The sequence below is a fragment of the Necator americanus genome, chromosome X (assembly GCF_031761385.1).
Source record: "Necator americanus strain Aroian chromosome X, whole genome shotgun sequence".
Lineage (NCBI taxonomy): Eukaryota > Metazoa > Nematoda > Chromadorea > Rhabditida > Ancylostomatidae > Necator > Necator americanus.
In genome coordinates this window covers 10847243-10859207 of record NC_087376.1, presented here as the reverse complement: position 1 = coordinate 10859207, position 11965 = coordinate 10847243, and the positions used below count along the sequence as shown (strand labels likewise).

The 11965-nt window shown below is 42.8% G+C and overlaps 3 protein-coding genes across 4 annotated transcripts; 1 reads left to right on the top strand and 2 right to left on the bottom strand.

Annotated features, from left to right (window-relative positions):
• Positions 1–1082: 1082 nt before the first annotated feature.
• Positions 1083–7784, top strand: RB195_022263 (uncharacterized protein; the record flags this gene model as incomplete). Its single annotated transcript, XM_064209325.1, has 5 exons — positions 1083–1113; positions 1185–1274; positions 5954–6042; positions 6612–6759; positions 7678–7784. 5 exons carry the CDS (start codon positions 1083–1085, stop codon positions 7782–7784), a joined length of 465 nt encoding a protein of 154 aa, XP_064065206.1.
• A 146-nt stretch (positions 7785–7930) lies between these two features.
• On the bottom strand, positions 7931–9557 carry RB195_022262 (uncharacterized protein; the record flags this gene model as incomplete). 2 transcript variants are annotated; one of them, XM_064209324.1, is made up of 4 exons in its annotated part: positions 7931–8187; positions 8227–8592; positions 8944–9131; positions 9394–9557. In XM_064209324.1, the coding sequence occupies 4 exons, from the start codon at positions 9555–9557 to the stop codon at positions 7931–7933; spliced, it is 975 nt and encodes a 324-aa protein (XP_064065204.1). The 2 variants fall into 2 exon arrangements, with proteins under 2 accessions (XP_064065204.1, XP_064065205.1); XM_064209323.1 differs by lacking the exons at positions 7931–8187; positions 8944–9131; positions 9394–9557 and having other exon boundaries at positions 8207–8527.
• A 1524-nt stretch (positions 9558–11081) lies between these two features.
• RB195_022261 (uncharacterized protein) lies at positions 11082–11339 on the bottom strand (the record flags this gene model as incomplete). Its single annotated transcript, XM_064209322.1, has 1 exon — positions 11082–11339. One exon carries the CDS (start codon positions 11337–11339, stop codon positions 11082–11084), a length of 258 nt encoding a protein of 85 aa, XP_064065203.1.
• Between the last annotated feature and the right edge of the window lie 626 nt (positions 11340–11965).

The window sequence follows — 11965 nt, the reverse complement described above, 5'->3', positions numbered from 1 at the left end:
TCCTCGGACATTTCCAATTGCTGGAAAGCTGCTGAGTCAATGGGTGAAACGGTGTAATTATACCACGCCGATTACCCTCAACGTACTCTCTGCTATACAACTGCAGATACCATTACTGCGGACGATATGGACTGCGGTAAGTAGAAGACATTAGCGTTGGCAAAACGGCGATTCTGGATACCCCAGCCATCTAGAGTCATTAAGAAATATTTGCGCAGTTGCACTACGGGTAAAAATGTCACGGATTGCCATGTTGAACACCATTACCGATAGATCGGCCAGTAATACCCAAACCCTTTGCAAATGTTGGATGCGACTATATGGGAACATTTGGGTCCAACGTCAAATAGAAAATGTACGTTTACTTGTACACGTGGCTTACTACCTAGCCGTGCATCTTGAAGTGGTCGAAAATTTGTTTGGTTCAATTTGATCGAATTTCTGAGCAGCTTCATCCGCTTTATATCTCGAAAAGGTGTTCCAAAACTCATCCGAACTGATTGCAGAACGAATTTTAAACTGGGAGCAAAAGTGATTCAAAATCTGTTCTCGGAAATTGACGAAAATGGTAGTTCTGTGGTGAGCTACAATGCACCAAGAGGTATAAAGTGGATTGAAAATGCACCTGCCTCACCTCGAATGAGAGGCGCAAGGGAAAGGATGAACGGCTCCGTGAAAAGATGTTTTCAAAAAAGCATTGGACGTAGGAAATTGTCATTTGAAGGAATGATTGCAGTAATATCAAGAATTGAAGAGATAATTAACACTCCGCCGTTGACAAAGTAAGTACAACGTATCTTCATCCGATGAGACTTACTGATTTCTTACAAGCAAATCTGAAGTACTCTATTTCAAACACGAAATTACAGTGCGAAAATGGCGATACGTCATATGATCTAGAGTTGTTTCAGACTGCTACGCTGAAGAAGAAGCGTTAATGTTTTCGGAAACGATCGCTGCAGTATTTTGGGATGAACAAAGAATATCTCACATATTTGAGAGATAACCAAAGAGTTCTACTGCAACAAACGCGGCATGTGACAAACACATCACGAATTGGAAAGTGAAGATGGTCTTGTAAGATGAGCGAAACTCCTTACACCAAGCAAAAGAGTAATCCAAAGACCTCTCAACAGGCTGTGTCCGTTGGAAATAGGTAGTTAGGTGGAAGATTCCTTTTCCAGAACGCGAGAAAGACTGCACTTCCGAGCGAGCCATGCCGCAGCAAGAAAGAACAGATGTGGGAGAATCACCTTCCTGTAGGATTCATCCAAGTAGGCAATACAAAACATACCTAAATGGTTATCAAAGAATTTGAAAAGAGTCTTGAGCGACCTCCTATTTCTTGAAGTAGACATATATCCACATATCTGCTGATAGCTATGTTAGCGTTATCCACTATATGTTCTGTGACAGCTCATGAGAACAACTCAAATAAAGTTCAACGAAAGAAGTGTAGAAGTAACGCCTCTTACATCAAGACTTGAACTGTGGATCAACACCGTGTGCAGAAAGAATTATGTCTAATGTGTCGAACGTATGTATTTGAATTGGGAGAAATCATCATTAGATGAAAACAGCAGGGTTAGGTTGCGATCTGAAACTGAAAACGCAGTGGTTTTCTCGACTATGCAGTGCGAACAGCCAGCCTTTGCAAGAAACCTGCCTCTCTAAGACATTGTAGATAATCCTCACTGTTGGCCACTTGCAGCTATAATCATTCTAGGAATGTTAGTTTATTCCTCGATCATAAGCATCATGTTGATCATGTGGTCAGTTAAGTGCACACGAAATGCAGAAAGGAATAGAACTCCAAGTTCCACATTCGAAGAAGAAACAGTTTTAATGAGTACATTCAAATTCCATCCAATCAAGATACCGTCCACGTTACTAATTTTTGCAACACTCTTGGCTTTGGCAGGCGAGGTGATAATCTGTCAGCATGGACATATGCGACACAATGTGGATTTAATATGCGAAAATCGTCGAAACTGCACTTATAGTTACAATGATGAACTTCTTTTCAATAGAATAAACTCTAAACTTTGTATTCAACCATCTGACAAAACTATCGGACTTATAAAAATAACTTCGAGACTGATCAAACTATAGCGTTATTTTTTACTAGAGAGAGGAAACTCAAGATTTACCGCACAACAAAATGCTCATAAATGAGCTCTCGCGCTCAGTCTAAGTGCAGTAAAATTATGCCAGGCGAAATAGTTACTGAGTTCAAAAGATCATCTCCATATCCAGAATGCTCGATTTGTGGCAACACATGCGCTGGTATAGCCTGCATGTAATTCCTACCATTTCCAGCATGCACGTTTTTGAGAATTACCCATAATCCGGAAAAGTCCCAGACTGTCTATGAAGTACTAATTTGTGTATAATGGCAACCAGTAGTGCAAATTGACGCTGATTCATGCTTTATAACAAAGAAAAACTGAAATCCTTCAGCTTGCAACCTTATATCACGCAGAAGTATGACGAATTGTTGTTGACAGTGACTTCTTTGCAAAACCCACATTCTCTGCTTATGGACACAAGATTTGCTGTATCCCCAATGGAAGCTATGATGTTACCAGATTACTATCAACCTCCAGTTGAATGTAAATCAGAAGCATCTGCTCTGGATGTCTTTGTAAACTGCACAAATCTACTCTTGCGAAAATATGAAAGCACCACAAAACTGTTAGTGCCTACATGATTCACTTCAAAATTTGAGAAAACAATTATCAAATGTAGTTCCAATACTCACCCAGTTCACAGAAATCTTCAGCGATGGCAAAAAATCTATGCACTGTCCAAGGAAGGAGAGATCACTCTATCCAATCTGCTTATTGGTGGCACCGAGTACGTAATCAGTCATTGTGAGATCTCTGTTATTGAGACCAAAGGGCTGCTGTAGCGAAGGCGCAAGAATTGATTTCCTTTGCAAGTCATCAATAAACTCGTGGGTTGCAATACAGCGCGAGAATCACCTCTTCCCCATTGAATGTGATCCAACACAAGGGAAATAGCTGTTTTTGTGGTTCCTAGTGAGTACATGGCCTTTGTTAGTCCGCTACTAAATATTCTCGCACGGAACCAAAATACAGTAGGGCACAAGCCCAACCGCAATATTTCAATAGTGCAAAGAAGGAGACTAGTAATTCGCACCAGCCCAACATATGTACAGCTGGTTTGTTTTCCTTTCCTCTTCATGTAGTGACTTCAAATTGAAGCAGTAATCAGTTTAGTTCGCCATACTAACTTCCACTTCCGCACCGTGCTCTATCCGCAGCAAAGGCCCATTTTTAATTCAAGACCTCTACAAGCACTTGCGCAATATCCACAAATGCTCAGACGATCAAGTGCAAGAGGTCAAAAACAAGTGAAAAGAACCACATACGCAGAAGAGATGAAGCGTAATACCTGCGCGAGTATATTCTTCTTTTCCAGTGGAAGGAGTAAACATGAGAAGGCAAATTTTTCCCACTTAACAAAAGTTGCACTGACTATTCTGAGCATTATGGGTCTTTTTTTACAATGAGACTAGTCATTATGTTTGTCAGAAACACCGATAATATCATCAGTGAAAACCCAATAAATAATAGGAACAATTACCACAAACATTTTTAAAACGGAGCTGAGGCTTTGCACACAAATAGATATGTAGCTTTTCCGAAAAAGGGAGGCATTTCAAGCTGACTCCGAGTTTAAAACCACCGCAAACTGTTTGGTGCACTTATGCTAGCGTAAGAAAGACAGTGTATAGCCATGACGACAAATACCCCCACATAGACAAATGCATTTATGTTACTAGTCGTGAACGTTACTCAATTAGCGAGGACGGAGCTCAATTAACCAGCATGGCAACTTCGCACTCTGGGAGTAGGATCAAATAACTCACATAGGAGGGCACAATGTGACATCGCCGCCCAAGCAAGTATCATAAGGAGCGGGTATATCGGCACTATGCACCACTCCCCAGGAAAAAATGAAAAGATCAAGGAAGAAAAGAGGAGCGCTAGCCGATGTTAAATAAACAAGTATTTAAAGGATAAAGGATAAAGTTACTGGAATTCAATCCACTTGGGATGCGCCAGTGCGTTTTACTGGAATTCGTAATTGTTGAAGTTCTGGAACTCGTATTGGCCTATACAATGACTTGTAACCTTAATAGCCTTAATCTGTTAACCTGAGCCTTAACAAGTATTAACGGATGCAAAATGTTAGGAAAATAAACGGCGTTGAGTATTTTTTGAAAAGATTTTGCCGGTATAATTCCAACAGTTCGTGTGTCACTAGTGTCCTTTCAACCTCATGTGTCACTTATAGGTGATCTATTTCTTTCTAAGAATGCGCTCTCAGTTTTGGACTTAGATCCAGTTGCGCTCATTGAGAATTAAAGAGGAAAAGCAAGAGGGCAAGAAACCTCTAGAGTTCCAGTTATTGCTCCTATCCGTTTCTGTGCATTACTGTACAAGCCACAGGAGGCAAATTCGGTGGTAGATACTAAGTTCTGCTTATTTGCAACGTCCGTTTTCTCAATTCTTACTCGGTACTCACGCAAACGCTCTCTTGAAAATCTACCACACACTCAACGCAAAGCTTTGTGAGAGCTACGTGACATTTGCTCTTAGCGCAAGATCAAAATCTCTGTCAGTGATAAAGGAGAAGAATTTGTGGTGATTTCAAGTGAACTGGACAGAGCTATAACGAAACTTCACTTTAAGGGCGGTATTCTATACCACCCTTCGTCTGCACATGATTTTGACAGACAATATTGAATGTGGACGGAAGCCCCAAAATCAGTAGGCTTGCCAAAAACAAATATCACGCGTCTAAAATGTGATCGGCCTACCTATTCGGTTCTTTACGTCCTAATCAAGACCCACAAGCGCTCCGCTGCCGAATTTAGTTCAAACAACCCAAGGGATTTCAAGGTTAGGTCTATCATTAGCAGTATTGGAGGTCCCACCGACAAAATATCCTGGTTCTTTAGAACTGTTCTCAGCCAGCTACTCCAATACGTTCGCACTAAATCTCAAAAACAAAAATCTTCATAGAGCACCTCCGCCATGATAGAGATTTTGTCATCGAATCCTTCGATATCACTTCTCTCTACACCACTGTCTCCACCGATGCTGCTCTGCAAGCAAATCAGAGCTCCTTCTCGAACACCAGGGGACTCTTGACATGTATGGGTTCGCGATACAGAAAATAAGATGCTGCTAAGCGAATGTCTAAGATGTTCTGTATTTCGCTTGCCTGGGCAATGCTATAGACAGATTAGAATCTTACCCATAGATCAAAGACTTGCACCTACACTAGCCGTTGGTTTCATGTCTAAAGTGGGAAAACCCCTACTGGAACGCAAACTTCTTTTGTACTACCGATACATAGATGATTGTTGCATTATATGTCCAAAGCAAAATGAAGTGGACACTTGCTTCGATCTCTTAAAGGCAGCATACCTCGAGTCTGAGGTGGTGCGGATTTCAGGTGGAGTATCCGTATACGGGGTCGTAGATAATGGAGACTGAGGTAGTTCCCCTCATCTCTCTCCGCATCACTGCAAACAGCCGCCTCCACAATGCTGTTCTGTACGACGCCATCAATTGCAACGCTCCACCCCTTGCGCTGCTTCCGCGAAAATCAATCCGGACTGCCCCGATAGGCAGTAAGGGACGCTACGCGTGCAAGGGTGGCGCGCTGCAATAGAAGGCATTGTACAGAACAGCATTCTGGAGGCGGCTGTTTGCAGTGATTCAGGGAGAGATGAGCGGAACCACTCCGGTCTCCATAATCTACAACCCCGTATACAGATACTCCACCTGAAATCCGTACCACCCCTGATTCGTGGTATGCTGCCTTTAAATAAGCAATCCCGGTACATAAAGTTCACGAGGGAAAGCCCTAGAGACAATTAGCTGCCGTTTCTCAATGTCCAGGTTCATTTGTGCAGGGGAAAATGGAAAACAAGTGGTACCGAAAGCCGAGTTGCAAGAGCATTCTGATTCACTACCAATCCGTGCACCCCTGGAGAACCAAAAAGTCAGTCATTGAAAATATGTTTAAGATAGCTGCAACGGTTTCATCTGAGGCTCAAGGGGGCATTGCCTCCGTAAACATGGCTAACCATATTGCTCAGCCCAATGAGTACCTAGCAAAGGTTCCCATCCAAATCGGAGCCATGTAACTGAGCGGCGGTGCCACATAGTAGAACAAGCAACAAAAATCCCCTTTTGCCTTCCTTTTATTTCGGATGACATGAGCAATTCAGTGCGAGCAAGCTTACAACAAGCGGGTCTGCAAGACTCAGTCGGAGTAGTAGACATACCACCTGCGAACCTGGAGCAACAGCTAGTCCGCAACCGTGCTCATGACAGGCTTTGTGAGACACCTTGCTGCAACCTTTGTCCGAATGGGAGGCGGGGTAATTGCGTGGTATAGGGGGTTATCTATTTAATCACCTGTCACTTATGTGGGGCTGAGTACATTGGCGGAACAAGAAGACCACGATGTACCCGCGTTAAGGAGCACCTAGATGGACTCGTAAGATCAAAACCATCAACTTCTTTAGGTGCTCATCGCAGTCATGTCATGACAACACCCTTTTCAAGATAGCTGTCACGATCTTGGCACGCGAATCAGACGTTCTGGCGCGAAAAACATTGGAAGCGTTTTCTATTACGGCCAAAAGTCCAATTATGAATCGTAAAGAAGAATGCATCGATATGACCAGCGAGCTGGCGCCATATCAAGACCTTTGTGAGGCAGGGAGCATTGTTATTAGTTACTAGTAGCGGCGTAACTATAACAACTGGTGGTCCGCTAACATCACGACTGATTTGTGACTATCAAGGTGAGCGCTATGGTGGTCTGCTCTTCTGGCGTTGTCTTTGAATAATCTGTTTGCTAAGTCATATTTTGTGGGATGACGAGGCGTTTAAGGGAGTAGATTACACGTGTCTTTGATGGCTCTGATGAAGGCTACAACGCCGAAACGTTAGCCAGAATAAAGATCAATAACAACCTTGGTTCTGTTCAAAAAATAGTACACAATTTTAACACTTGGTTCAGCACTAGTTTGGGGAAGTACTAAACATGTGAAGGACATTGAGATTAGGATAAATGCGAGAGATCATGAGTCTCACGCAATGAGAAGACTAAAAATTATACAAAGCGTCCTGAACTAAACCTGACAACCTTGCTTTGAAGTTAATTGCTTTCAAAAATTTCACCAAGAAGATGAAAAATGTTGATTATGCAAGAAGGAATCAAAATGAGTGAGATTTCGGTATCTACAGTCAGGTGTCAATTTGAGGACAAACCATCGAACCCTTCAAGTAAATATGGTGCATTACGTATATAACGTATACGTATAAATAACGTAATAAAAGCTGTGAAGGTAGTGAAATGGAAAACAAAGTGTTTCGAATGAACGTGGCTAAATAAAAAGTTCGATCCTTCCAGAAATTCAATTTGCTGTAATAACCATCAAATCTATGTATTACAAATAAAAATACAAAATAAATACAAATCGAATATTCGCTTAGGAATGGATGACAAACGAGATCATCACAAATTAAACTTTGTTGCTCGGTTGACGGAGCTGTCCGGTGTACAGCTGTTTTTATTGGAACGGTCAAGGAATCAATGCGACAGAAGTAGAATTTTCGCGTTCAGCATTAAAGGCGGCGTATCTCGACTTTGGCGTGGTGTGCAGCTCACAACAAAAGCGTGGAGTTTGGGTAGCAGCTTGCGAAACCCAGCATGGTTCGGCTCATCTTTAACTAATTATCGTAAAAGATGCAAGATGTTGATATCTCCTACGGATCAGCCGTCAGTGTACCACGTCAATTTCCACATAAAGATCTTCATTGTGGCATACCCTAGGCCAAAAGTAAACAGCTGTCTAAGACGCTTCCTTTCCTTGCAATCAAGCCTCTCCATCATCGTAGATGGTGCTACCCATGTCTCCGATCCGTGCATCATTATAGGGTGAACTGCGGATAGTTAGGCTCGCAGCTTGATTTCGTTGGTGATGGGAGTTGTCCACAAGCATTTTGGTAAATGCAGAAATGGCCTTAGCGCATCTTCGCTGGATATCGTTTTCATAGCTGCCGTTCTTCTTCAGCGCACAGCGCAGATAACAGAACTTAAGTTCGATCAGTTGTCCATCCACGGTAATTCCCCCTCGAGGTCTCAAAAAGACTCACATCTGCTTGCACTTACCAGGGCGTAGACGTAGCCCATAGGCTGCAGTCAACTTCGGTAGAAGGTTTACAACATGTTGAAGTTTCGTACTGTTTTCTGCGAATATAACAACATCGTCAGCGTACTCGAGATCGGTCAATGGAATGCTGATGGAGCTAGAATGGTATCGGCAGGACACTGTTCTTCGCATGATGTCGTCGATGGCGAAATTGAAGGAGAAGGATCCTGCCACTGCCCCTTGTCTTACTTCAGTTACCACCTCAAACAGAGTTGTACATCCGGCTGGTGTTTGAACTGCAGCAGTTGTTCGTTGACTCATGTCGTCAAGCAAGCGGACGAACTTTTCCGGTACTCCATCGGCGCGAAGCGCGTTGAGAAGACGGCCTCAGTGAGGAGAGTCGAGTGCGGCTTTAAAGTCCAGAGACGTTAATTGCATTAGCTTTGAATATCGCTGCCAGATTTCAATCACTCTCCTAACGGTGAACAATCGTAGATCGGCCAGGACGAAAGCCAGCTTGTTCGTCGCACGTTGCTTGTTTGCAATGTTTAATAGGTCCTTCAAGGATAAGCCGCTCTAGAACCCTTTACATAACGCGCAGTAATGATATTCCTAGGTAATTTCTGAGTTTCATGACGGATAACTTCTTGTGGAGGAGAATTATGATAGCGTGAGTCTCCACGAGACAGGTATCCTTTCGTTTATCCATATTGAACAGATGATCTTTGTCATCTCACGAATCCCAGACGGAGGAAGATATTTCAGGTCATCTCCACTAGATTTTCCATTTCTCGTCTTTTGGATACATACCAGAACCTCCGACTCGGTCAGTGGTTCTTCGTTAATCGCATATGTTGGTCTCTCAACGTGCTCGACTTCAGGAACTGACGGCGCCTGTCGGTTCAGCAAGCTTTTGAAGTTATCCCTGCAAATTGGAAGGGTTGCTTCACCGACGGCCACTCCACTGGCAAAGTTGAGGACTGGAGAACATTATTTTCATTATGCCATCATAGAGTTTTAGTAAAGCATAGGCTTTCCGCGAGTTCTTGTCTTCTCCACCCTTTTTTTCAACCTTTTCAGACTCACCCCTTTGCTTTTGACGTTCATTCCTTTCCTATTTCTAGCTGAAATCGCCAGTGCTGCGGGAATTATTCGTGGATTTTGTTTCCACAGATGCAAAGACAAACTTCTTCCGCAACATTAGAACCAGAAGCATTTTCTTTGCAGTCTCTTGGATGCACTTTTCCAAGGAATCTGCCAATCGCCAAAATTCTTCTTGGTCCGTACTCAACCATGAATAGACACGTTGGCGAAATTCCGTTCTGCATTTCTCCTCTTTCAGACCTGCCATGTCGATTTTCGGTTGAACTCCTGTGGAACCGTACCTCGAAGCTGAGAAGAACTTGACGGTAGGTCAGAGTCGCACGCGATGTCCCAAACAGCTCTGGATTTTTGATTATCTAAATGAGAAATTTTTCTCGTCAGAACGTAGTCGAGCTGAAGGAGTCCTCATCTTCTGCCTGCGCTGCTCTTTGGGCGTTAAAAAGGTTGACCCCTACACCGTGAGATGATTCCTTTTAAACGTGAAAGCGATGTTGAGGCCATTCGTTCACATAAGACGTGTTCTGGTTAATATTATTCTTCCTTGCACATCGAATTGTTGTTGGAGCTCCACCTTCATATTTGCGTCGACTCCGACAATGACCACCTACTGGCTGCGCGTTTTGGACATCAACGCCTTGGGTTCATCATAAAAGGCTTCCTTACTGCTGTCCTCAGCTGTTTTTGTAAGTGCGTGGGCACTTACGATTCTGCAGTCGTACTAAGGCGTGTTCCATGCAGTGCAGCAAAGGGAACAAAGAAATATCGCAAAAGCCTAGATGGAATTCACTCTATATTGTTTTACAGTTCAGTGCGACAAATTGACGTGAATGCAAAGATGGGACTTGAACAGTAATCCAGTGTGCATGGAAAATGGTTCTATCCCGCGAAGCAAACATCGGACAACGGAAATCGTCTGATAGGCATTTACAAGTAGACGAACCTCATCCCGCATCCACGTTCAAGAGGAATCATCGATCAGCTTACGTGATAAGTGACGCCCATTGACTCCAGAAGAACAGCCAAAAACGGAAACTGCTCTCTCTGAAAACTGAAAACGGAAACTCTTAACCTACGGCTCGATTACGTTCTGACGAATAACATTCCTTTGCGAGATATTCGAAAATCTAGAGCTGTCTGGGACGTCGCGTTGGATTCCGACCGCCGCCCAGTTCTTCTCTGCTTCCAGAAGACCAGTAATTTAGCACAACTCGCCTCGGCTAGGCTAGTCTGAAAGATGCTGAACGGAAAAATAAATTCCACCAATTGGTATTGATCAGTATTGGATTACGAGCTAAGAGGAAAGCTGATAACGCTCATTCTTTCACTAAATGCATTAAGGATGCTGCAAAGAATATGCTCCCGGTTTTAACACCGAGGAAGAATCTCGCCTTTGCATGTGCGGGGACAAGATCCACGTACAAATTTGTGTGTGTGTCGCTCGCACTGCTGGCTACGTCAGGCAGGAGAAACGTTTGAGAAAAAGGTTTCTTCGTCAGCGTGAGAATGAATGGACTGACATATGCGGTTAACGAGGAACCACCGACCGAGTCGGATATTCTGATTTTTATCCAAAAAACGAAGGGTGAAAAATTGCGGATGATGGAACTAGCCCAGAAATACTGAAGTGTCCTATTGGAATTGAATTCGTGAATTGTCGAAACTCATCCGTTTACTATGGGTTGACGAAAGGATACTTGATTGGTAGAGATACGCTATCATAATTTCTCTCCACAAGAAACTATCCATCATGGAGAGAAATTACCTAGGAATATCATTGCTGCATGTAATGTACAGGGTTCTGGAGTACATCTTCTTGGATTGGCTCATAAAACATCGCGAAGAAACCATTTACAACGAACCAGCCGAGTTTCGATGGAATGATTTCGATGGCTTCGATGTCTGGGTGCGTATCGTTAGGTACCCGCAGCCGATTATCTGCAGCCGGATAAGTGCTTGCAGAAGAGGTTGTCGGTAGACCAGAGCAGGCACATCTTGGGCTACCTGTGATCATTAAGCCACGCCCATCCATCACCACATCACTGAGGTCATGAGCAATGTTTGTATTTCAATTACGTGATAGAGTTGCCTTCTGCGAAGGTTCAAAGGACAAAAAGGCAACAACGTAGCAACGTAGAAAGTGGAAGAAAACGTAGAAAACGAAAATGCTAAAAATGAAGCAAAAACGTAGAAAATTTGTACAATAACAAAACAACATCAGGAAACATAAATGAAGCTGACTATGTTCCAAAATAAAAGTTAAAAAGGAAAAAAAGCGTAAGAACGAGAACCGGGAAGGCGAAGAAAGTTTTTGGTTTAAAAAAGTAAAGCAAATGTTGCAACAAATGCAAACATAGCTAGCTGAAAATTGAAAACGTTCCAAAATAAAAATAAAAAGGTGTAGATTCGAGAACCTGGTTTTTGAAAGATGTGGAGGTGTGATTGATGAAACTGTATAGAGGATATGGATGTAGGTTTGTATTTATGCAGACTATTAAATCCTTTTAAGATACTGCAGCAGTTTGTGAAATTCCGATTTTTTCGCTTTAAGCAAGTAAAACCTACAATTATTTCCTGTTTCTGGTATCTCGTGTGCAGTCGTTCGATCGATATATCATTATACGTAAACGATCGATACTCCATACGGAGGTAATAGCA